Genomic DNA, 24,360 nt, shown 5'->3' with positions numbered 1-24,360 from the left:
ATCTTAATCTCCAGCAAAATGGCTGCTATCATAGTCTTAGGCTGTCCAGAGGTAGACACTTTTGTAGAAAACAACTCTCATCTAGATTGTGCGTTGAGGTCGTAACGGGCATGATTGATTGTGGCATAAGAGTAAAACTTTATTGTACATTTTGTTGTGTGGTTAGACATGTCCTGCTTTACAGAGGTGTTCGTAATACAGGTAAGCGGTAAACACGAATTATCCTTCATAGATCATGTAACGCAGTTAGGAGCTGATGAGGAGTCTTTCCCAAATTGAGCCCCCCAAGGTGACAGATATCTGTGATGTCATTTCCTGGTCTGTAGCTTGCTGCCTCCTGGTAAGACATGTGTGTACTATTTATGGATATACTGTAGGCTGGTGGTATTTTTGGCTGAAGAGTATATGCTAATGTATGTATTTTTTTCTGGTTTACTCATAAATCCGTGAGTATATGTATTATACTTTATTGTTGCTTTATAACACAGGTACAAGTTATGAACTATTAATTGTGTCAATATATTTATTCTTAACATAGCAAAATGAGTCTCTTTCATAACTAACTTTTTAATAACAGTAGCAATGCATACATAACATTGGTTATATTAGTATATATTAACACAAATTGGATAACAAACTATTTTATGACATTTGCATAATTTTAGATAAACTCTTACAAGGATTACTAATAGTGGTTGAATGAATGATATACTGGTTTAACTCGTATCTTATAAACTGGTCTTCTGTTTTCATTAATCTATGTGTGGGAACATTATTTATGGACATTAGAGTAAACTGATTGCCATGTGAAACAGTGTTGTTGTTTTGTTCACTTCCTTTTTGTCATTTGACATTAAAAGCTCTGTAGTGTTTATGTTTGTATTTTATTGTATCATGCACTTTTTATAATCTATTGATAGCTAAAGTTGTATTTTTTTCTGTTGCTTGTTATAGTGGTTGCATATGATATTATTTATGTATTTAATGTTGTTATGGACGTGTAAAAGATCCAGAAGTGTAATTTCTTTTTGTTTGTCCTTTTGGGCATACAGTGTCAAAACATATTTTCTTTTATTGTATTGAAAACAAATAAAATGTACTACATCTCTGAAACAAGACACATAAAGAAAGTAGAACACACATAGAAATAATTTGGAGCAAAGCAATCACATTTAGGAGCCAGTAGACAGATTTATGCATGCAAGTGTTTATATCGGGTAAAATAGATATATTATACATTACTCACAGACATTTGCAAGCAGTCATGAATTTGACTTGTGGAATTACTCAGTTAGAAAAAGTGTTCCACTTAGAATGTGTAACGGAATCTCTTGGCAGAGCAAATACTTTGTCATACTGCCGTAGTTACCTGTTTCTGTTCTGCACGTTTAAAATTCCTATAATAGTTTTAGTTTTGTTTCCTGGGTATTGTTTTTTTCCATTTCCTAATCAAGGCATTGCAGTTGGGTGTTACTGAACCATTTTTATCACAAGTATCACTACCATGAGCACGTATTATTTATTTTAGTGTGTATTCCCTTCAAAGTTTTCCACTGTATGACGATTCCTTAAATCTTTTACTTTGGCAGTATTTGGTTAAGATCCCACTGGTGCAGTGCTCTGTAGAAGGGTTCTCGGGCAGAATCTGCCTTAAAAATATGCTCATACTCCACAACAGTTGGAATTGATAACCTTTTACAAAAATGTTCAAAAGACCTTCAAAATTGGATTTTATAGGTAATCGTTATCAGTTCATTTATACATTAGTTTACGTTTAAATACAACAGGAATTGTCAACCTACAAAGATGGATATATTTTGGCGGAATTTGAAAGATCACTCTAGTCACCTACTCAGTTTTGGGATGTCCTTAATTGGGTCAGGAATCTGCAGATAAAGATAAACATGTTGGGTCAGGGCCATAAGCAACTGGAATCACAAATTACTAGGCCAGGGTTAGGCTCATTGGAGGGCAGTAAGCCAGAAGGCTAGAGCCGTGCATGGCAAGAGTCAATAACAGAATAGTGTGTTCTTACAATTGTCACAGTCTTCACTGTTTTCAAGCACCCCCTCAGTAGCCTACAGTGTAGTAAGGACACGTGTGCTAATCTAATGCTGCTTGCTGTTTCATTTTAGACCTGCCATGTCTAAAAGAATCAGTCTTGGTGCATGCAAGAATGAATCCCTACATGTGGTAGAAAACTTCCTAGCGGTCCACATTAAGATCAAGATTGTGGACATTGCATTCATTACATACCTACTGAAATTGTTATACACAATTTCAACACAGTGTTGTATTAGAAGTGCCTCAGTATTCCCGTCCTCTGTAATTTCACTCTTGCTGATTTACTATCTTGTTTTTCTTGCTTCCTGATCTTCTGCATAACCGGTGGGATCATGACACCAGTTTTATGTTGATTTAAGGTTGATAATTGATATAAATCACTTATTTTAAACATCATGTGTTTTATCTTCGGCAGCAACAACCATTTTTCAACAGTGCTGAAAAATGTGCGTGACAGCTAAGCTGTGTCCTGATAACAATCCTGTCCTTCTAGGCAAGTGCAGTGGGTTTATTTACATAAAATGCTAGTAACATGTCATTCTTGTGTTATTCCTCTCCTTAAGCTATGCTTATTTAAAATACATTTTAAGGTGGTAAGGATCTTATTGCCTCCATATTAAATAAATGGGGCTTGGTTTCTCTTTCCACATTTTATTTTTTTTGTGTACTGGGTCATAGCTTCACTTAATAAATAATCACATACATAAATATAGATGCATTGCATCTATATTTATGTGTGTGATTATTTATCACATACATCACAAAAGGCTGAGAAGTATTGCATTGCTTCTCGGCCTTTTGGCTAAGATCAAGTGAGTACCTGTCCAAGTAGGGAATTGCCGCCATCCGAAAGGGCCATGGGAAAGCTTGGTCTGGCCAGAAGGCCGGTAGCTTGAAAGCCTGAGACGGTGCCCCTGGAGTAGTGACCCATGGGTGCCTGAACTCACTTGGGACCTGGTCACCCTCACTTGACATGATGGCACAGTGCACAAACCTCACTTTCAGCTACAAACTCTTCCTTGCCCCGGCCTTCTGGCTAGGCAGGAATCATTTTTAACATCTCGGCCGAAAGGCTGGGGCCGTTTTGCACGACACTATTTATTTTTTCTCACTGTTTGTCACTTGACTTATTTCTGTTTTTTTTTTGGAGGAGGTGAGGTAGCCCTTATGGGTCTTATCCCTGAAGATCTAGGGGAGATGGTGTGGTCCTAGTGGCTCCACTTTCCTGAACCCTCTGAGGTCTCCCCTCCCGGGGAGGCAGAAGACTTGGTGCTATGGGGGAAGCTTCGGCAGAACCCCAGGCAAAATAGGCCACCCTAGCTTTGCGGCGAAGTGGGCCTGAAGACCATTGCCCCCTATGGGTCCTTTTGGATCCAGGGGTCGGGGATAGAGGGACCCTTCTTCTTTTGAGGAGGGTCTGAATCGTACCCTTGAGCATGTTTTTTTTTAAGTTCCACTTATTTTTTCGAGCACTTTGGAGAAAGCATGTTTTTCAGGCTTTCAAAAAAAAATAAATATATAGATGTATTGCATTGCTATATCCAGATGGACATATTTGTGCTCTTTTTAGAGACACAATAGGCATTTTCGTTCCCTCAAGCCACGTCAAGGATTATGGAGAATGAGGCAGTCTCCATCTTTCACACCTATCCTCCAGGACAATGTGATTTGAGTCATCGTTGCTTTGCCCTCCGCTGTGCAACAATGCAATTTTCAATTGGGGGAGGGGGGGTGATTACGTGATTTGCAACAATCCAGTTCAGAAGAAAGTTAAGTTGGACCCAGGAGGGTGACTTACCAAGAGGACTCCCCCGAAATTCAATGGCCAAATCTTGTCAGCAGTCTAAGGGGGACTCCCTGAAATTCAGGAGTCTCCTGCACATTTTGGAAGAGTAGACAAGTACGGTTATACAGCTCACATGTTGGTTTCTGAACCTTTTTATTTATTTAAATTCCCTTCTGGTGAGTGGACAGGCATATAAGGAACATGTTTGGAATGTAACTAAGTATCAAAGTCCATCTGGATGTACCTTTACTAGTGTTATTGTTATACAGGTCAGGGAATGGAACCCATACCCACTAGGAATTGAGGTTGCAGCATTTGTTATGCATCTCAATTTTTCCTATGCTGCTTGCTCCTGTTGCTTACGAACAGATTGACTCCCTTGACCACATGTCAAATGTGATCGCATCACTGATGTTTAATATAACACCAGTGGGTAATCAGCCTTAATGTTACGTTGTATTATCAAGTCACAAAAACACACATCTCTCTCCAGGCTTTAGTGTTTATAGGCATAAATATAAAGGCTTCTTACCTTTTTACTCGCTCTTCTGGATGCTTGTCTGACTCTCACTGGTTAAGCAGTAACGTGATTAAGAGGAATTATACAGGTTAACACTCTGAAAAATTGTAGTGTTGCCGATAGCAACCAATCAGCTTTTAGCTGTCATTTTTGTAGTTCAGTTTAGAGCATTAAAACAACTATATGGTTGTGATGGACAACAACACAGATTCCCTGTGCACTATTTTTCATGCATGTCCTCCATTATGTTAAGATATCCTTTACCAGTACCTCGGGTGTGTTGTATTTTGATGTTTATAAATATTTGTAGGAGGATTTATTGGGATTTCTTTGAATTTGCCAGTGTTGTTTCAACACAAATACCCATGCTTTACTTTTATGTATATATTTGTTGGATATAGATTGCAAATGCTACAAATAATGTGACCTAATGTGGCCATAGAACGTTTTTAAATTACTTTGGACATATCTACATCTAAATCCTACTAATAAACACCCGAAGGTGATTTCAGGATCACATTTATGAAAACTGTCTACATTTACATATGTTCATGTTTTTATTTTCCACTGTTGTTCTATAGAGTTTATCTAGATAAGTCGTGCATTTTTGAGTAAGATGACTTCCGAAGCGGCTATTGCTCCATCCGGGAGCAGACTTCCCAACCCAGGATATAGAGACTACTACTGGCTGCGGTCGTTTGTGGCAGGAGGTAAAAGGTTTGCCTCTATTTAACAGTAAATTGCATGAACTACTTTCATAGGATAATTATTAATTCATGTGCACAGATTTATAGAAAATCACCAGAAAATAGTATTTGAAGGACTGAACAAATTTGATCCTGAAAGAAAATGTTATATTAATCTTAATGTTAATCTTAAATATGACTATACTTGCCCATTCTCCCACAATTCCGGGTTTGTCTTCCGGAAGAGCAGGTCATTCTCCCGCATCATGCCCACTTCTTAGTGAAGTGAGTGGGATGGGGTCCTTCGGGACATGTAATTGTGGCCCCTCCCCTTGTGAAATGCAGCAGTTGCATCACAGGAGCCAAATTGACACAATTCACTGTGCCATGCCCCCCCCCCTCCACAATCACACGTCACCTCCCCTCATTGTGTAACTAGACATTTGTGGGCTTCATGCACCGCCCAAAGTTAACAAAATAAAACACATGGGACTTTTATAGGGGGTCAGTTGGACCCCCAGCTGTGGGCACTATGGTAGTTACGCCTTTTGGATCTTAATCTTTTTTGGCAGCGAGCTAGATTATGTGTGCTAGTCAGCTTTACAACCAAAGGTTTATTTGGCACAAAAAAACCCACACACTGTGTGTTTGAGAATGTTTACATTGCAGGCACTTCCAATAGCTTTGTGGACTTTCCATTTTCAGGTGTTTTAGAAAGGGGGATGGTCACTCTATTAGGAATATTATGAATGAATGACCTAGTGTGCATTTGCATTGCTTCTATTAGAGTAGCTTAATTAAGTTTTAGAAATATCACAGTGTCAAGAGAGCAACTTTGTAAATAGCCAGAACTGTTCTACCAGGACAATACAGTTCACCCTCTTATACAACATAGTCATTTTAGGTTGTAAAGGAAACCTTACTAATAATGCATTTTCAGTATGTCTTAAAATGATGAGCTTAAATATATACACAGTAAATGTCAATAGCATTGCTCGTTTGTTTTTTTAGTTAAATATAATCGAGAGGTGTCGTGCAAGTTTGGTTTGACAACTATGAATAGATATGTTTTTATCTATAAGCAGTGCTCATTTCATTGTAGGTGTTGCTAGTTGTTGTGCAAAGACCACTATTGCACCATTGGACAGGATCAAGATTTTACTGCAAGCACAAAATGTCCACTACAGACACTTGGGTGAGATTAACTTAAACATGACATTTATAAAAAATGCCCCGTTTTGGTGATTTTTTTTATTAAAAGGTTAATTTAATCTTTTTGTTTCTTATGTTATTATGGATTCTATTAAGAGTATAGAATTTGTTCGGTAATTAAATATTCACTTGCTGTTATCGCTTGAGTGTTATTAATGGCAGACAGGGCTGTAACTAGGGCTGTGCGAGAGGGGCAATACCCAGGACGCAAAGCTGAATGGGGGGGCGAAGGGACAAGAATATTTAAGGTTAATGGGGTTACAGTTGAAGGTTAGGGGGAGTTGCTTTTCTTTCTTGTCCCAGGTGCTAGCCAGGCATATGTGGACATGCCCACTGACTTCTTGTCAGTCTTGCTGTGCTGGTGTCCCAGCACTTTCAGACCTTCGGAGTTACTAGTGACCAAGATCAGAAAATCGCAGTTAAAATGCATTAGTGCAACACATTGCATACAGTGTTTTATTTAGTTTTAATCACTCTATATTCTGTCTTAGCCTTCTTTAATGTTTATGTGTACAGACTAAGTAGGTCAATAATCTGTTTTTCTAGCTCGGTTTGTGCTCAGTTGAACACTGAGAATATGCTTGTGTACATGAGCCCTTATAGATGCTATAGACAAAATTGGTGCAAATTGAACTCATTGCGGCAAAGTTCCAGAGACCATTGTTGCGATTTTAACTTTTTCTTTTAATTTGTAAATAAAAATAAATCAATTTGTTTTTAATCATATCACATTTGGTTTTGGTAATCCTAGCTCTGTATATATTTTTAGGCCTTGAGGAAAAGTACATGTAAGGAATATAATGTAATTCCACTGCTGCAAATCCCCATCATTGCCTGGCTTAGAACCCGTACACGTATGCTGCTGACCATTGTGATAGTGAAAACAGTGGTCACATGGAGTGAAATGCTCATTTTGCATGGCTATTTCATGATTACTAGGCATGTTTTCTAGAACCTTGTTTATTTATGTCTACTTATTTGCAGGGGTGCTATCTACAGTATTCGCAGTCAAACAGAAAGAGGGGATCCTGGGCTTGTATAAAGGGAACGGAGCCATGATGATCAGGATCTTTCCCTATGGGGCCATACAGTTTATGGCTTTTGACAAATACAAAAAGGTAATTTCTCTTGTTTGTCTCCTTGCTGCTCGTGTTATTTGCTTTTTATTTCTTTTTTAATATATGTTTAATAGTGTATAAACAAATCCTGCTTACCTTCCCTATATGGAGATTTCAGCACTATGTAATTAAAGTAACATTTTACACCCACACATTCTCTTCCCAATCTTATGCTGGCCAAGCATATGTAGTTAGTGTTGGCTAATTTGGTTGTTTATGATGACCTTTGGCAGGTATTGCCATACTATCTTTTTCAATTAAAGATGTCAGTCAGAATGTAAATGCTGGTCAGCTGATGACCCTTATTAGAGCATGGTAATTGGCCAATCAGGGAGGAGGGAGAGATAATGGTCATATAGCATGCCCCATGTACCACAGGGTCAGTCCATTTTGTCCCTCTATGTGTGTGTCCAAATTGGCCAAATGTACTTGATCTGCAGTCAGGCTGAAAAAAGCGAATTGAATGGTGTGTGGCAAGAATTTGAGGGATAATAATATACAGTAGACGGGAGCCCGCGTAAGGTTTGGTCAATTAACTTCATAATCATCACCATTTATTTATATAGCGCCACTGATTCCGCAGCGCTGTACAGAGAACTCATTCACATCAGTCCCTGCCCCATTGGGGCTTACAATCTAAATCCCCTAACATATACACACACAGACAGAGAGAGACTAAGGGTAATTTCATAGCAGCCAATTAGCCTACTAGTAAGTTTTTGGAGTGTGGGAGGAGACCGAAGCACCCGGAGGAAACCCACGCAAACACAGGGAGAACATACAAACTCCTCACAGATAAGACCATGGTTAGGAATTGAACTCATGACCCCAGTGCTGTAAGGCAGAAGTGCTAACCAATTAGCCACCGTACCTTTATTGTGGATTCAGTTTTCTAGAGAACACCCACAGCCTCTACACTTGACTTTCTTTTCTCAGGAATAGACAGATATATTGTAAGTGCAGTGCTGAGGTAACACTTGTATTATTGCTGCAAGCTGAACCAGACATAAAAGCAAAGATAAAACTTGGCCCATGCAGACTGTTAAGTTTTTATTTTATAAGACTTGGTTGTTTATCTGTGTTTTCATTACTAAAAATGTAATTGAAAGCGTAAAACATTTCTGGTAATAAAATGTTTATAATGTAAAATGTTTTGGCTAATGATTACACATTTAATGGCAGTGACTTTTTCAAAATCACCTTGTCATTTTCTCATAAGATACAGTGGCCTGCTCAATATTGAACTTTGTAATTATAACTTCTCCCACATGATAAGATTATAGTAACCCTGTTTGAGGCCATTACTGCATTCATTTTCTACTTTAGTGCACAAGCTGCAGTCTAGAGCAGGGTTTCTCATACTGTGGTACGTGTATACAAGGGGCATTTCCAAAAGTTAAATTTATTCAAAATAAATTTTACTATTAAAGTAATTGCTATAACATATTCAAGACCTAATGTGATACAGACATTTATAAACATTTGGAGGTGTTTAGAATATATTTACACACTTTAGCAGGTAATTGGGTAAATTGTTAAACTACCTGGTGGACATTTACCGTCAGTAAGCAATAATGGGGTAATTGGCCAAATGTAGCTGCTCAGAGGGTCCCAAAGGGGGCATCATTGTAGGACATGCTGGCAGGGGCAGGACTATAGCCGTTGCAGGGTAGTGAGATGGCTATGGGGCACTGTGATGCTTCTTTATCTACTACACATAGCCCCTATTGTATTTTTCTCATGCATGGGGGGTGGCGCATGTGCAGTGAAGCCCAGCTTAATCCTGAAGGTTAGCCCAAACAGTGTTTCACTACACATGTGCCAGCTCCACATGTTTAGAAAAGCAGAGCGGTGATCTACGGAGGGATTGGAGAAGCATTGCTGCCCTCTCACCTCCAAAAAATAATTTGCCATGGGGACTGGTGACTGCGGAATGATGTTGGTATATGTAGACCTCTATTGGTCTGCCTGTGTGGTCATCTTCTGACCTCACTAATGGGCCTCTGTGACACCAAAAATTAAGACCAACACTGAACTGTTTGATTTCGTCCAATTTGTTTTATGGCATGCTAATGAGATTTCAGTTTTGAGAAAGTGTACAGCTCTCTTGTTAATATTCCATTTACAAGGTCCATTTTCTCCCATGTTTTACCTTGTATGTCCCTTTTTTATATTTAATATCTTTTTCCCACTGTCCTGCGGTGCGGATCACTATGGCATCTTACAAATCAATGACCACAGTAATTATGTCCTTTTACCCCTTGCTGTTTGCATAGCATAAAGTCTACTTTATATAAACTGTAACATTTGGGCGTATCCATTATGTGAATACCATGAATGATTTCTGGATAAAAGATATAAGGCAGGTCCTGAGCACAATGGAACAGCACATATAATGTAAAGAGCGACTGGTTAATACATAACAATGCTTACTATTAACTTGTAAATGAGGACGGGTCAATGTATATTGTATGAGAACAGAACAGACTTTGCATGATAAATAAGGCTAGGCCACAATATAATATGCAACCAAGCCCAGTTTTTGGCCTAGTTCGTGTATATATGAATGTAAAAATAATCTATATATCCACAATTGTTCAAATAAAATGAACAGACCAGCAACAGCAAGCCAGAGTACAAAAATACAAAAGCAATTTTATAGAAAAATACAAAAAAGTCCAAAATAATCAAAGAAAAAAATACATTACAAAACATTTCATGCCCTAATGATCATTTTACTTCCCTTTACTTTCATCAGGGGCAATGGTTAGACACTACTCCTATCATTTTATACCATTCTGGGGCACCCAGAATCAGCTATCCTAATTATATACACATATGTTAATACACTGACTAAAACACAGTATAAACTGCATTATATTTGAATACAAGTAGCGAAAAACAAATTGCAAACATATCAAACACAAAATCAATATAATAATAATTATATAGCAATACAAACAGTATAAACATAATCAGCTCACTATCCTGTTGTGGTCACCATAGTAACTATTTAAACAGACCTCCCCAATCAAGAAATCTTCAGCAACTAGCAGATAATACTAGTAAATATCAGGAGAAATCGGGTTTCATAATGCAAACAATAAGTAGAAATGTAAAGCGCTACGGAATATGTTGGCGCTATATAAATGATGATGATGATGTGTCCTTATTAATGTTAAAAGGTATCAAATGAGTACATATTAAGTTCAGAATCTCCTCTGTTAGCTGCTGCTTGAAGGGAGATATTCATCATAGTTTGCATACAGGCACTGAGCACATCAGAGTTGTCAGACACAGGTACAGCCATGATTAGGAGCACCACCAACTCTGTTATGCACTAAATTTAAACTGTCAATTGTATGGTAGCAGTAGTGATCTAAAGGATAAAAATGCACAGAAGAAAAACAAACCAATAACCACCATGCAACAAAAGTAGTAATTAAAAAACAAAAAATAATCATAAAAAGCAACTTAACTTAATAACCTCATTAAATCCAAGGGGAGCCAATGTATTTAGTTTATAAATTCATATGCGTTAAGTTGCAACAATAGATTTTGTACTGTATTTTTTTTCTTTGATTATTCTGGACTTTGTTGTGTTTTTCTATTAAAATTATTTTGTATTTTTGTACTCTGGCTTGCTGGTGCTGATCTGTTCATGTTATTTGGGATATGCAATTTACTATATGGACTATGCACTTTTTTGTTAATTTGGTAGCTATTTGAGTATATATGTCAGGAACATGCTCCCAGCTGCTGTGACTTTGGGGGTGTTTGCTGTATGAGGTCACAGGATTCCAGCCTCCAGTCTCTCTTTACCTATCACACAGGTTATAGACCTACTGAATCGCCCCCAAACAGCGCTCACACCTCACACACTTCAGGTTTGCCACCACCTATTGAATACGGGCAATAGGACCCCAATATACAGTCCCACACAGGCACACAAGGCTTCTAGCTATCCACAGACTAGCAAGACCCACAGCAGCAAGCAAAGGGTTAACCCTTCACACCTCCAGACTGTTACACAAATGTAAATGCAAGCGCACACAGCTTGTTAATCAAATGTATCAACAAAACACACACTGGCATTCAAAGGGCTGAGCTATATTCTTCTCAACAGGCTAATGGATTCGTTAGAGTCTCAAGGACGCAACATATTAAATTCTAGATTTAATATACAAAAGTACAGTGTATACAGATATAAAAAAAATAATGACTAAACGATTAATAGATTGGCATAACAAGCAAAACAGTTTAAAATAAAAGGGGTTACATTCAGAGTAGCACTTTGGTGAATTGCCTTTTCTAGCCAATGGAAATTGGCTTAAAAGATGGACAGCTTATCAATGTGAATTGATTTCGAAAAAGTCTGACAATTTGCTGAACCTGGTCTCAGCCTTTTAAAGGCACTTCCCCACCTCTTTCTACCGCCAGGGGGTTGTGGCCTGTGACACTTTTTCAATCACCATTTGTATGTTGTCTGATTTACTAGTCAATTCTACTATGTGACCTACTTTTTCTGTGGAGCGTCACACAGACCCAATTTTATTATTAATAAATCCGTTATGACTTTGTCCATCTTCTGATACCAAACATGATGAAATTTTGACAATGTGACATACCTTTTCCAAAGATATGTGATTTTTAGCTGTTCCCGGATACCACCCGTACCTGTCATTCACAACCCTGGTGTGATATCTGCTCCTCAGTATGGAGTTCCACCTGGATTTCTTAAAATATGAACTATGAAGACATCTTCCCTTTGAAGCTCATATTTCCATATACCTGTATAGGCCTTCAAAATGCTGCCTTGGGCTGCAAGGATGTCCAGCTGTGACCAGTCCCTCAAAGTCTATTCAGGAGTACAAAAACGAGCTTGTGTCAGGATATATCTCATAGCAAGAGCCCTTTGAAGCTCCTACAGGTGACATGGTTATCTTCTCACACTGGGATGTGCAAATACGCACACAACAGACTTTCTGTCTTCACATTTTACACTTTAGCTAAACTTATCAATGGATTCATTTGATATAACATATTTACACTGCAGTTATGATTTATCGCTTATAAATACGTTTTCTATATTCACGACTATATATATATATATATATATATATATATATATATATATATATATATATATATATATATATATATATATATATATAATTTTGTGTGGGCTGGCAGTATGATAAATAGGATTGGGTAAGAGAATTTAAACAACAGAACTTAGTGCTGTTGTGTATATAATTGTGTTTGTTACTATATTGCAAATTAGTGGTTTTGGGATAAACCTTGCACTGCTTTATATTGTCTGGCCAAACCATGGATTACACTCCTAGGAAGACTAACCTCTGGCAGCCTGGTAAACTATTATAAGTATTCAATCTCTAAATTCTAGATCTTGAGATATTATTAATAAAGCAGTTTCATTACATTTGTTAGACAACACATGTACATGTCAGCTGTTACTGTGGCTGTTCCTGCCATGACATGAGGTGAGAATCTCTTCTCAGGTGTCCAAATTTTAGGAGGGAGAGGGAAGGTGCCAACTCGGAAAGATCTATCAGTTTAAAGCTCAGGCCAAATCAGACGAAGTGCCACTAGAGCATTTTGATGGTGACTGCACACATTGCACTTTACAGTCCGTCCCAATGGACATCTGATCATATCCACACATATTCTGGTACACATAGTAATTTGCAGCTACTTATGGCTAGAAGCTTATCTTGCCATAAAAATAGCAGTGTTATGGACACCTTAGGTGTCGGTAAATTGGTTCCAAGTACAGTTTCTCTTACCACATGTAAAACACTGTTCAATCATAGAATCTCAGATCTGCTATAGCCAACTTGTTTGCCTGTCAATCTCAGTGGATGTATCTTGTTAAAGATGGGATAAATTGCTCTCTAGCACAGACTAACTAACTTACTTTAGTTCTGAAAACCCACAAATCAATAATATATGTTGTGATTACTTTCTAGGCAGTAATTTTTACTTTCAACTTTTTATTTTCTTAATACTCAACTAATATGTTATTATGGGTTTGTATTTAAATGTAACATTATTATTAATAATACTTTACAGGTAATACGCAAGAAAATTGGGAAGTCTGAACATGTGCATAGACTACTGGCTGGATCTATGGCAGGTACAGTATCATTACATTTAATTAATTGGCAGATCTAGTGTTTTTACCAGCAGTATACTTAGCAAGACAGTTTGCACAGGTAGTTGCAATTCCCAGTGAAAACTATTTATTTTTTTCAGAGTTCATAGCTGCAGTTTATATAAATGTATGTTTGAGGTGAGACTTCTGTAGTAACAGTTTTTATCCTTTAGTAGTGTGGAGTTTGTTCTTGTTGTACCTATGCTATAGTTTTTTTAGGTATTTTTTAATAAATGTGTCTCTAAATATTTGCTGAGAGTAGTGGTTGGAGGAAGTACCTTGATTCAGCAGGCTAAAGCTGGTGATGTTTGCAACAATTTTACAGTTTTAGAATGAACAATTGGTCTTATATACAAAGATCAACCTAAAATAGAATTAGAGGCATTTTCAATTACACACATTTTTTATCAATCTATTCAGTAATATACATCTGATGATATATAATTTACTGTCACCCAAATACAAACAGGTTTAGATTTTCTTACAAACGATTGGATGTTAAGATTGTGTTATAATGAGTATGACCGGCTTAAAATGAACTAGTTGAAAAGAGGATATTGTTGTTCCCTAGGTAACAGAACATGGAAAACTCTGATACCTTCAGATAGTCAGTGTGTTTTATGGCATTTACTATTGTTGATCACACTCCAGTGGTTGGGTATTTATTTACATTTTGGCTACTGCAAAAACAATTTGGCTTTTTATTATATAACGCAGTGCCTTCACTTTGAATGACTCTTATGGTTTACACACAAAAAGCTCACCCGAGGAAAGCACAAGAGACAAATTATTAAATAATGAACAATTATAATAACAGGTTATAAAGAATGCATAAAGCTAAACTAATCATGGCAAACACTGCCTTTCAGACTCTGCCTTTGAACAAACTTTCCGATGGTCATCATTAAATACCAAGCCCTTAACATGTTTTAATTTACATTTGACCCCAAGTGTAGAGCTGCCCATGTGTAATTGACAAACTGGTCTAGCACACTTATTTTCAGATGGGGTCGCTTTTGTTAGAGTTCCCTGAAACAGTGTAGACCAGCTCAAGAACCATCAGGCAGCACACAAGAGATCTACTATACTACATGTTTACTACAATCCTGATCATCAATGTTTATTTATAAGGCACCTCAAATTCCACAGTGCCAAACATACTAAACATATAGATACTAACACACCCACTCGCAAAACATGGGATTGCAACTACAAATAAGTTGAAAAAAATAAAACAAAAAAACAAATAAACAAATCGAAAAAAAGTACAAATAAACAAGGACAAGTTAAATGTAAAATCGTTAGAGAAAATAAGCAAAGACATAGCAGGTACAGTGAAGGCAGACATGGAGGTTAGAGAGGACCTCATCCTCCTGGGTACACTTGTGCTGGGTGCACACTACAGGAAATTTATCCTGGTGCGATATCATTAATGATTTTACCCATGTCCTGATCAACGTGCCGATTAATGTGTACAAACTATACACGTTTTACAGGATTTATCTTCAGATCTATCATAACCATTGGCTGAAAAGATCATGACTCTGTAAACCCTATCTGTCTACACTGCTGGTCATGAGGGAATACAGACTGCAGAACTGGAACAACATTGGTAGATCGTTTATATTTTTAGTCAGTTTATAAAATCAAACGATACGATGTGCTTTGGAACGATAATCGTTGATTAAGAGAGTACACACTAATGTGATATCTGGTCGTTTATCGTGTGATTGATCTAATCTGGTGAAAAACCTGTAGTGTGTACCCAGCCGGAGATGACTGCGAGTTTGCACTTACCCATTTATGTTAAACCAGACTTTTTTTTACAGTAGGCAGGGCTGGATTAACGGAATGGAGGCCCCTGGGCTAAGGGGGCCCCCATTCCCCCATGAGGCCCCCCCCCGTTAGCAGACTGGCCCCCCTGTTAGCCGACCGCCCCCCCCCCCCCCCCCAAGCGCTTGCCTTCTCCTGACACTGCAGTCCTCCTTCCGCGGCGCGCTGTAAGCTGCTTACTGAGGAGATCTCGTGACACTCTCGCGAGATCTCCTCAGTAAGGAGATTACTGAGCGCCGGAGAAGGAGGACTGCAGTGACAGAGCTCAGCATTGATCGGGCCGGGGGTGCCCCCGCCCCTGTCCTGATCAATAATTCTGCTGAGCTCTGTCAAGGGCCCCCTGGATGCCCGAGGCCCCTGGGCTGTAGCCCAGTTAGACCTCGGGTTAATCCGGCCCTGTCAGTAGGACATAGTCAATAATCTTTCACAGCATAGTCCCTAGCTATGGCTTTACCTACTTCTAACCAAGGAAAGATACCTCAATGCTTGCCAAAGTGGAGACATTGTCCCGAAGCTACATATTGTACATATATTAATAAGCATAGTTAGAGTGATGTTTAATCTCTAGTAGAATAGCACTGTATTAGTGCTATAATGTCCAATATTTCTTTTTATGTTTTGTTTGTCTTTTTACTCTTGAACATTTTGTTGAAATTCCAGGTATCACTGCTGTTATTTGCACTTATCCCCTTGATATGGTCAGAGCACGTCTTGCATTTCAAGTAAAGGGAGAACACAGATACAATGGCATTATACACGCTTTCAAAACAATATACACAAAGGTATTTTAATTTTTAAAAATATTCAATATTTTCATGTATATATTTGAAAAAAATATTCACTTTCAATGCACTTTATTAATAAAACTTTTCATTTATTTATTTTCCTGTGGATCTTCTATTATGTGTGTGACTTTTTTTTTTTCTCCTTTTCCAACCCCAATTTGTTGTCCCTTTAACCCACTTTTCATAAACATGGAGCAACAAATAATCTACTTTTTGATCTTTTAATGGGAATCTGAACAACTTCACATTTAGGGCTGGAAATGACTAAATACGGTTTACTGATTATATATAACACTAAATATTAACTTGTATTTTGCCAGTCTTTGGATCTTATGTTTTCAATGTAGAAATTGTCTGGTTTGGTGACATACGATTGAATTACATTACATGAAATATGGTCTAATCTTTCTATACCATGAGCCCCCTCTTTCCTATCTTTCTTAATTCTCTTTGTCTCCCTTCTGTTTTATCCTCTCTTCTCTTTCCATTTGTTTAATGTTTATTGTTCTTTTATTGTATTTTATAATCTTTGTAAAAGCACTGTTTTATAAATATTCTATAAAAAGTTTACGATGATTATAGCTTTGCATGTAACTCCCCTGTTTTAACATGCCATTTATAGGCTACTATATGATTTAATAGCTTGTGTAATCTAGCCAAAGAAGTGCATAATTGCCTTTACACAGCTGATGAGGTTTCTTGAAGGTGGCAGAGTGTGTTTTATTATCTTTAGCACATTGGCCGGCCAAAGCCAGCAATGAATACATTTTTAAGCTCAGACCCTGCCTGTCTTATGTATGGCTGGATATCATTTGGAGCAGCATGGGATAATATTCTGCGTAATCACTGAAAACAACATTTATGAACTGCAAAAGTGAAAATCTACAGCACAAAAGCTGGTCATGAATTTGGGGGCCAAAATGTGTGTAGGAGTGCAATATCTTACACCGTAATGGGAGGAGTTGGCTAGGTCAAGGGTGGTCTGAGTATGAACTAGACATACAGGTGCTCCTATTTTTTCACCAACATGTGATATGATATTATGAAACTGGGACAGGGGTGGAGAGGACACATATTTACAAGGCTGTTTCTTTCCATAATAGGACTTGGTTTTTCTGGTTCTTCCAAAAGTCAGGTCTCCTACTATACTTTTTTTTTTGTCAACAATAGTTTTTTTATTAATTGTTTTCAATTAAAAGTGTTTAGAAATATAAAAGGGGGGGGGGGTTTACTGGAGGGGTCTTTTTCTATACTTTTATTGAAAAGCATTTTGCTCTTTCCGGGGGCACCTCTACAGAAAAGAGCACTTTGACAAATGTAATAAAAGAAAGGCAATATATGAAATAAATATAGTCCAGATAAACTAATCATTTGAGTGAAGGGACAAGGCATACCTTGGGCTAACCTGAGCATTACTTTAGGAGACAAACAGAAAGTGTAAATAGAGGAGGCGGTCCTGAAGGGAGAGTAGGCTGGACTTTGAAGTAAGGTTCAAGGATCACTGTGGGTTTGCACTTTTTGTGACTAGTATATATAACCCTTACTGACCGTTTAATGCATTTGTAGTAAGGTGTATGCAGCTTACCATCAGTCTGAATATTTAATTTCAAGCCTTCTCAAAGGGGGTTGGGACATGGAAAGCTATATTTGAACATTTCATGGATCTCAAAACTAATGAATACATTTTACATGACATTTCTTTATGTGACTGTTGCATTAACAACTCCACTATGGTAAAATTCCGACAGAATCAGACCCATACTGTAATGTTACTGTTCTTAAACCACATGATAATCTTCATTACAGCGTCTTTTATTTTGCCTTATTTTTTGTTTTGTTTTAGGAAGGAGGTTTCCGTGGATATTACAGGGGGCTTGTGCCCACCATTGTAGGAATGGCCCCTTATGCAGGTATATTCACCTAGATACTCCTATTACTATACACACATCATCTTCCTGTAAAGATGCATAAGAAAGGATGTTTGGCTTTCTATCAGAAAGATGTTACACCATTGTGGATATTGTTTCAAAATAAGGAAAAACTTATTTGGGATGCTTAGAAATGCAATGTCTGTCTGACTGTTTGCACTGTGTATGGTAATTGGGGAACTTTTTGACCTGCGTATTATCTGACCAACTAATGCAGCAAGTCCTGATAATATAGTTAGACTCTACTTTGGTGATTTTCAAGGGGACTGATGCTTGGTTGTCAACTGAGCACGAGTTTAACTCTCTATTTGTTTGTAATCACTAGTGAGCAAGGCCTTCTCACCCTCTGTTTCATTGTATAATGTCTCAATAATAAAATCCTTATTCTCATACCATCTATTAACACGGATTACTAGATTTTGTTACTATATCCATGCACATTGAAGCTGCATATAATTTTAGTATACTAGATCAGCTTTAAAATAATTTTGATTATCACTTCTAGTAAAACTTGAATACTAAGTTCTATAATAAGGATCTTGGACTGAGGAAAGTACTCAAAAAAAACATTTGGGAACTATAACGATACATCTGATTTTATGATTATAACAACTGAAAAAACAAAGTCCTAACCATAACAACAATACACAAGCCTGGTAATATAAAACTTGTAAAAAAAACAACTAATACTAATAATAAAGGTCCATCAGAGTCATCTGTTGAATTGTGGGCATTGCTATTAAAATACATTACAATTATTATTTTTTAAAAAAACTTTATTTTCAAACCATATAAAAGTACAAAAACACATTACTTCAGTAAGAAAAAGCAACCGTATAGTCCATTGACATAACACCATTGTATCAATTTGATAGCTAGACATTGTAAAATAACAGTTCTATGACCATTTACATCTAGCAGATCTTTAAAGGCGCCCTGGGCACTGACTACACCAGTTGCCTGGTGAGCGATATCCAGGGTAGGGTCTCAGAAATTCCAAATAATTGGACATTCCCACCATATATGAAAAAAGTACCTTGAACTCCGCATAGCAGCCAGCAGCAGTCCGTCACCGAAGGGTACATACGGTGGAGGTTGTCTGGTACCATATACCAGCGGGTATACATTTTGTAACAATTCTCTTGAATACCTACATTAATGGAGACCTTGTATGTTCAAGCACAGATGACATACCATTCCTCGCTGTCCAGGGACACCACACAGTCACGTTTCCACTCCTCTTTGTGAGGTGCGAGAGATTGGTCAAGTGTGGCTGTGATTGAACAGTACATGAGCGAAATATTCCCTCTTCAACTGACTGAACAGATACATTTACATTCGAATGGGGAAATCGTGCAAAGTTTTTTAGCCTGAGATTGAGGCTGTATGAAGCCTCGGATTTGAAGATATTGGAAATGTGTTGGAGGAGGGTGACATGTTGTGCGTATAGCTTAGTAGGATGCAGGGGCTGATACACCCATAATATGGAGGAATCAATCAATTTTGCATGATTTACACCAGCGGGAAACTGGATCTGAGTGACCTGACAATTATTTTTAATGAAGTGAGAAGTAAAATTATTTTAAAAGGTGATCTAGTATATTAAAAGATATGCAGCTTCAATATATATGAAATTGTAGATAGTGGATTGTAATCCCATGGCCAAAGTCTGTGATTGTGTTAGAAAAGCATCACATGTAAAAAGCTGAGGTGGAAATGTCAAAAACATTTCAGGTCCGTGGAATTAAAGAGCAGCGTTCAGAACTTTTTTATATATATATATATATATATATATATATATCATCCTCTGACAGGAATTATCTTTTCTTTTTTTTTTTTCCCACAGGCTTTTCATTTTTTACCTTTGAGACCTTGAAGACTACTGGTCTCCAACACGCTCCAGAACTACTTGGAAAACCGAGCTCAGACAATCCAGATGTTTTGGTATTGAAGACGCCTGCTAGCTTGTTATGTGGTGGAATTGCAGGAGCAATTGCCCAGACTATCTCGTAAGTTGTGTTCTTCTACTGTTTCTGAAGGAGACCTTCAAACACCAGCCCCCTAGGACATGCTCACTAGCTTTCTGACCAAATTAGTTTTGTGGGAAGTACAGCTAATATTCCATTTAAAAGGGGCATATACTGCTCACTGTATAATCTAAATAGGATGGATCTCTTCCTGACTTAATATGCGCTGCTATTGGACTGCTAGCTCTGTATGTAACAATACACTAAGGGCCTTGTTGTGAGCAAAGCTAAAAAGAACCTTGTTGCACTATGGGGTACAATTTTAAAATGTGTGGACAGATGTTCAGTTGGGAGGGGAGTGTCCTAGCTCAACTCTAAATTATAATGCAAGACTAAAGCTGCCAGTATTTGTGTGTTACATGTACCAGCAGCCAGTATTTACCCTGCATGCAAGAAATATATAAACTACTTAAATACATCCCTTGTATTGCAACATGGTTTGTCCAGGCGAAAAATTTGCACCTTTTTTTTTTTTTTTTTTCTTAGTTTTGTTTTTAAGTCTAAATGAGTCTCTAAATGTAAGGATATGGTAAGGCAGAACATGTTATAATAATGTCTACCTTTTTTCCCTGTAGTTATCCTTTAGATGTTACAAGACGTCGAATGCAGTTGTCTGCGATACTGCCAGATTCTGAAAAGTGCCGGTAAATAAAGTGAATTGTTAGACATTTCTCCAGATAAACTTACAGTGTATATCATTGGAAACATAGAGACAAACATGAATATAAACATCTAGTAAATAGGGGAAATGTTTATGTCTAAATAAAGGGGATAGAACACCAACTGGCGGTATCGTAATATTTTCTGCAATTGGTTGAGAGGCTCAGAAGCACTGGGGCGTACCTCAGAGTATAATGTGAGCCAATCAGTGTCACATCTAATTCTGGGATGCCCCCTTTCGGCCAGGTATGCCTCGTGTCTTTAATATGTCACCAAATACGGGGGGTGCTCTCTTCAGGCTGCAATGATGCTTGAAGCCACCATTTGTCACAATGCAGTTAATCCAGCAGTGCACATTTTCATACATATACTACACTAAAATGTCTTTATACAAGTCCAACAGTTACACTGTGTAGATCTAATGTCATATTATCCTTTCTCAGGCTTTGTTTATAAGACTGAACATGATTCACTATTGCCACAAAACCTTTACTTCCTCTATTTGAACTGGATGCAATATAATCAATGCATATTGTTAGCTTATTTCTAAGAAAAACACAACTGTGATAAAAAAATAAATACATCTTTTAAGAGCAAAAAAAATACTAAACAAAACAATTTCTACATTCCTTTTTCATAGGACCATGCTTCAAACCCTAAAATATGTCTGCAAAGAGCATGGTATAAGGAGAGGACTGTACCGAGGCTTATCTCTCAACTACATCCGCTGCATTCCCTCCCAGGCTGTGGCCTTTACTACATATGAGTTTATGCGACAGGTTTTGCACTTAAACTAGTGTCTTGGAAATCTACTGTAACATGATTATAGCATTTGTAGCCTTGTACAGTGTAAGTAATTTATTGTATAAAATAAATTGAGATATTTTTCACAATGGCTTCCCTGGTATAGCTATTTCCTGGGATACAGCTGATTTTAGAACAAAACACAAAGTAAGTTGGTCTTTGCAGGATTTTTGTAACAAAATTATAACTTAAATTACTTTTTGTTTTTGTAAAATATAAAACTTTTTTAGAGTGATTTTATAAAGATGTGTAATATGATTTATCTTAAGTTAATAATTCTAGTTATGAAAGAGCAGAATATGGCTTTCAAATTATATTTAAAAAAGTATATATTTTTTTTTGTCTTCTGAAATTGAGTTAACTGTTGTAATACACAATAATTATTGCACCTGTGTCTCCACAAACTAGTGGGGTTAAGTATTAGTATTAAATTAAGTATGTTGATTTTTGTTTGACGTTATGCAATTTGCTTGTAGTTGCCAATACATTTTCTGATAAATATGTTCACTTCTTTTATACTAAATCAGGATTTGTAATGCAAAGGCCATGGGATAACATGTACATATGCCAGCTCACTTGTGCATGATAGAATACTTATTGGTGTCAATGACAGACCATCTTGTGATTACGTTTTGCTGGTATTATAAAGGATCATATTTCAACTTTGACCTTTCACATTCCAAATTCCAGGATTCTAAATCTAACCTTGTGTTTGCTATATGAAGGTTCTTAAATTGTCTTCAGTACCCATATAAGTTCTGTAATGTGAGACTTCTGTGTGTGTTAGTATCATCCTATGTATATGCCGTACTCTGGTCTTTGTACCCCTTCCTCACTTATCACCCCCCTCACTAAGAATTATTTTTTGTGTTTTGTATTTCTGTAGTCACAATGAACAATTAGTAGTAGTAATCAGTTGAGCACAATACAATTGTTTTAAGCAGTATTTCCAGAGAACAAATAACCTATAGGGCAGGTATCTTTAGTACTACAGTATTTATATTGCAGGCAAAGGACCACTGTCTGCACACCAGCAATATGTCATTTTATGCTGTACATTAAGGTTTTTATTTGATTCTAATACATCCTGTTTCATTAGATCGCTCCTCAGGAATAAAACTTGTTAAATTAATGTTTCTAATTCAATGTTTGTTTTAAATAAATCATCTTCTTTTTTTCTTTTTGTCCTGTGACTGCCATTCTTACTTTACTAGTCATGAATATGACATATCAGCCAGGCTCTAGCAATCAGTGACTCTCCGATGGTTGCTGGTCTCCAACTCCCAGCATGTTTTTTGCTATAGCACATTGCTCACAAGTTCTGCTGTCCGCTGTGTATTTCCAGATAATGATAATGGACCACATAGAAATGGTGCAGTATAAGGGCTCATACACCTGGTGCTGGAAAACAAAACATATTGTCTTTGTAATTGTACTTTTAAAAATGTGTTTTAAGTTGAGTTCTCAACAATTTCCTGCAGCTTAGTGTACTATATACTTAATTTTATTTTTTACCAAGAATTAATGTAAAAATAGATGTGAAATGTGTGTACACAGGTCCATTGGCTTACATTACATAAGTTTTTGGACTGTAAACATCAGATGCATTTGCCAGGCTTTAATAACACATGTTGTAATGTCCTTGTGCATGAGGTCTAATAAATGAAGTGGCATTTTCAAGACACCAGGGCAATACTCTTTTGTAATAATGCTGTACTCCCCCAGTAACATGCATCAATGCTTACACACAGTAGGCAGAACTATTTCAGGAAATTTATTTTGATATTCTTATCAAATATGTGATTTTCAATCTTTATATATTTCATTGAGACAATATTCCTAATTAAAGGTTTGTGTTGCTGTCATCGGGTAATGCTGACTTTTGGATCATGTGAATTGTAATTCAGGAGTAGTGATACTCTTGTTTTGCCTAGACCCGTTAGGGCACTGACGTAAAGGTATTTATCGACTTCTTTCCTATTGGGCGTGTATTTTTACATGTGAACAAATTTCATTTTCTCCTTTTCGTGATTAAAACTGTTCTTAATGTTATTTTTTTGGCACTGTTAAATTGACATGCCATTATTGCTACCATGTTTTTCATAGCGGAAGACTGATTGTTTATTAAAATCATGTTATTTTGATTGCACTGTTCCATTCTTACAACATTAAATTTATCTTAACAATCATCTGTGTCTGTTTTATGTTTTATTTTTATAAAGATTAATCTTTATTATAGATGTGAATTTGCCAGGTAAGAAAAGCAAGTTTGTTGACTTTTGAATATAGGAAGCGTTTGGGGGTGAACCCTAAAACTTAAAGCTGCACGATCACCCTGAAAATATTTTCCTAAAGTGCCCCTTCCCCTAAATGAAGCTGCCAGGGAGTTATTTTTGTGCTGCCTCTGTTCCTCTTACTCCCAACAATAACAGAGTGTGTTGTAATCTAGCCTGATCACCACTCTCAATACATCTGCATTTAAAAGTGGTGAACCAAACTGATTTGCAGGTTCTGTATGACCAAACTAGCAGAGTCCCGTTAAAAGCGGCTGAATTTAGTAGCCTTTTGGGCTCCAGTAATGGGAAGTCTAGTTATCGTGTTGTAGCACATATCAACTAGTTATTTTATACTTCTACTTCAGATGTTCTAAAACACTTGAGGAAGAAAATAAAGCTATTTCTTAGGGTTTGTGCACACACAAGCATTCAAAAACAAACTGAGTTAAATTTAGACGATACTTTGTACTTTTGTACACGTTTTGT

The 24,360-nt window shown here is 37.1% G+C and overlaps 1 protein-coding gene across 4 annotated transcripts; it reads left to right on the top strand.

The window, feature by feature from the left end:
* Window position 1: 1 nt before the first annotated feature.
* Window positions 2-23,787, top strand: SLC25A16 (solute carrier family 25 member 16). 4 transcript variants are annotated; one of them, XM_075216454.1, is made up of 10 exons: window positions 2-201; window positions 4,952-5,080; window positions 6,159-6,251; window positions 7,253-7,386; window positions 13,480-13,543; window positions 16,055-16,176; window positions 18,023-18,089; window positions 19,954-20,116; window positions 20,710-20,778; window positions 21,435-23,787. In XM_075216454.1, the coding sequence occupies exons 2-10, from the start codon at window positions 4,987-4,989 to the stop codon at window positions 21,589-21,591; spliced, it is 963 nt and encodes a 320-aa protein (XP_075072555.1). In that variant the 5' UTR covers window positions 2-201; window positions 4,952-4,986; the 3' UTR covers window positions 21,592-23,787. The 4 variants fall into 4 exon arrangements, with proteins under 4 accessions (XP_075072555.1, XP_075072557.1, XP_075072556.1 ...); XM_075216456.1 differs by lacking the exon at window positions 2-201 and adding an exon at window positions 228-340; XM_075216455.1 differs by lacking the exon at window positions 2-201 and adding an exon at window positions 349-413.
* Window positions 23,788-24,360: the final 573 nt, after the last annotated feature.

Source organism: Mixophyes fleayi, chromosome 6 (assembly GCF_038048845.1).
Source record: "Mixophyes fleayi isolate aMixFle1 chromosome 6, aMixFle1.hap1, whole genome shotgun sequence".
Taxonomy (NCBI): domain Eukaryota; kingdom Metazoa; phylum Chordata; class Amphibia; order Anura; family Limnodynastidae; genus Mixophyes; species Mixophyes fleayi.
This window is presented reverse-complemented; position numbering and strand designations above follow the sequence as displayed.

Excerpts from the sequence above, each read along its gene's own strand:
- SLC25A16 (XM_075216454.1), top strand. The coding sequence starts at position 4,987 with ATGACTTCCGAAGCGGCTATTGCTCCATCCGGGAGCAGACTTCCCAAC. Across the intron at positions 7,387-13,479 it reads CTTTTGACAAATACAAAAAG|GTAATACGCAAGAAAATTGG; the intron begins GTAATTTCTCTT and ends AATACTTTACAG. Across the intron at positions 20,117-20,709 it reads GCAATTGCCCAGACTATCTC|TTATCCTTTAGATGTTACAA; the intron begins GTAAGTTGTGTT and ends TTTTCCCTGTAG.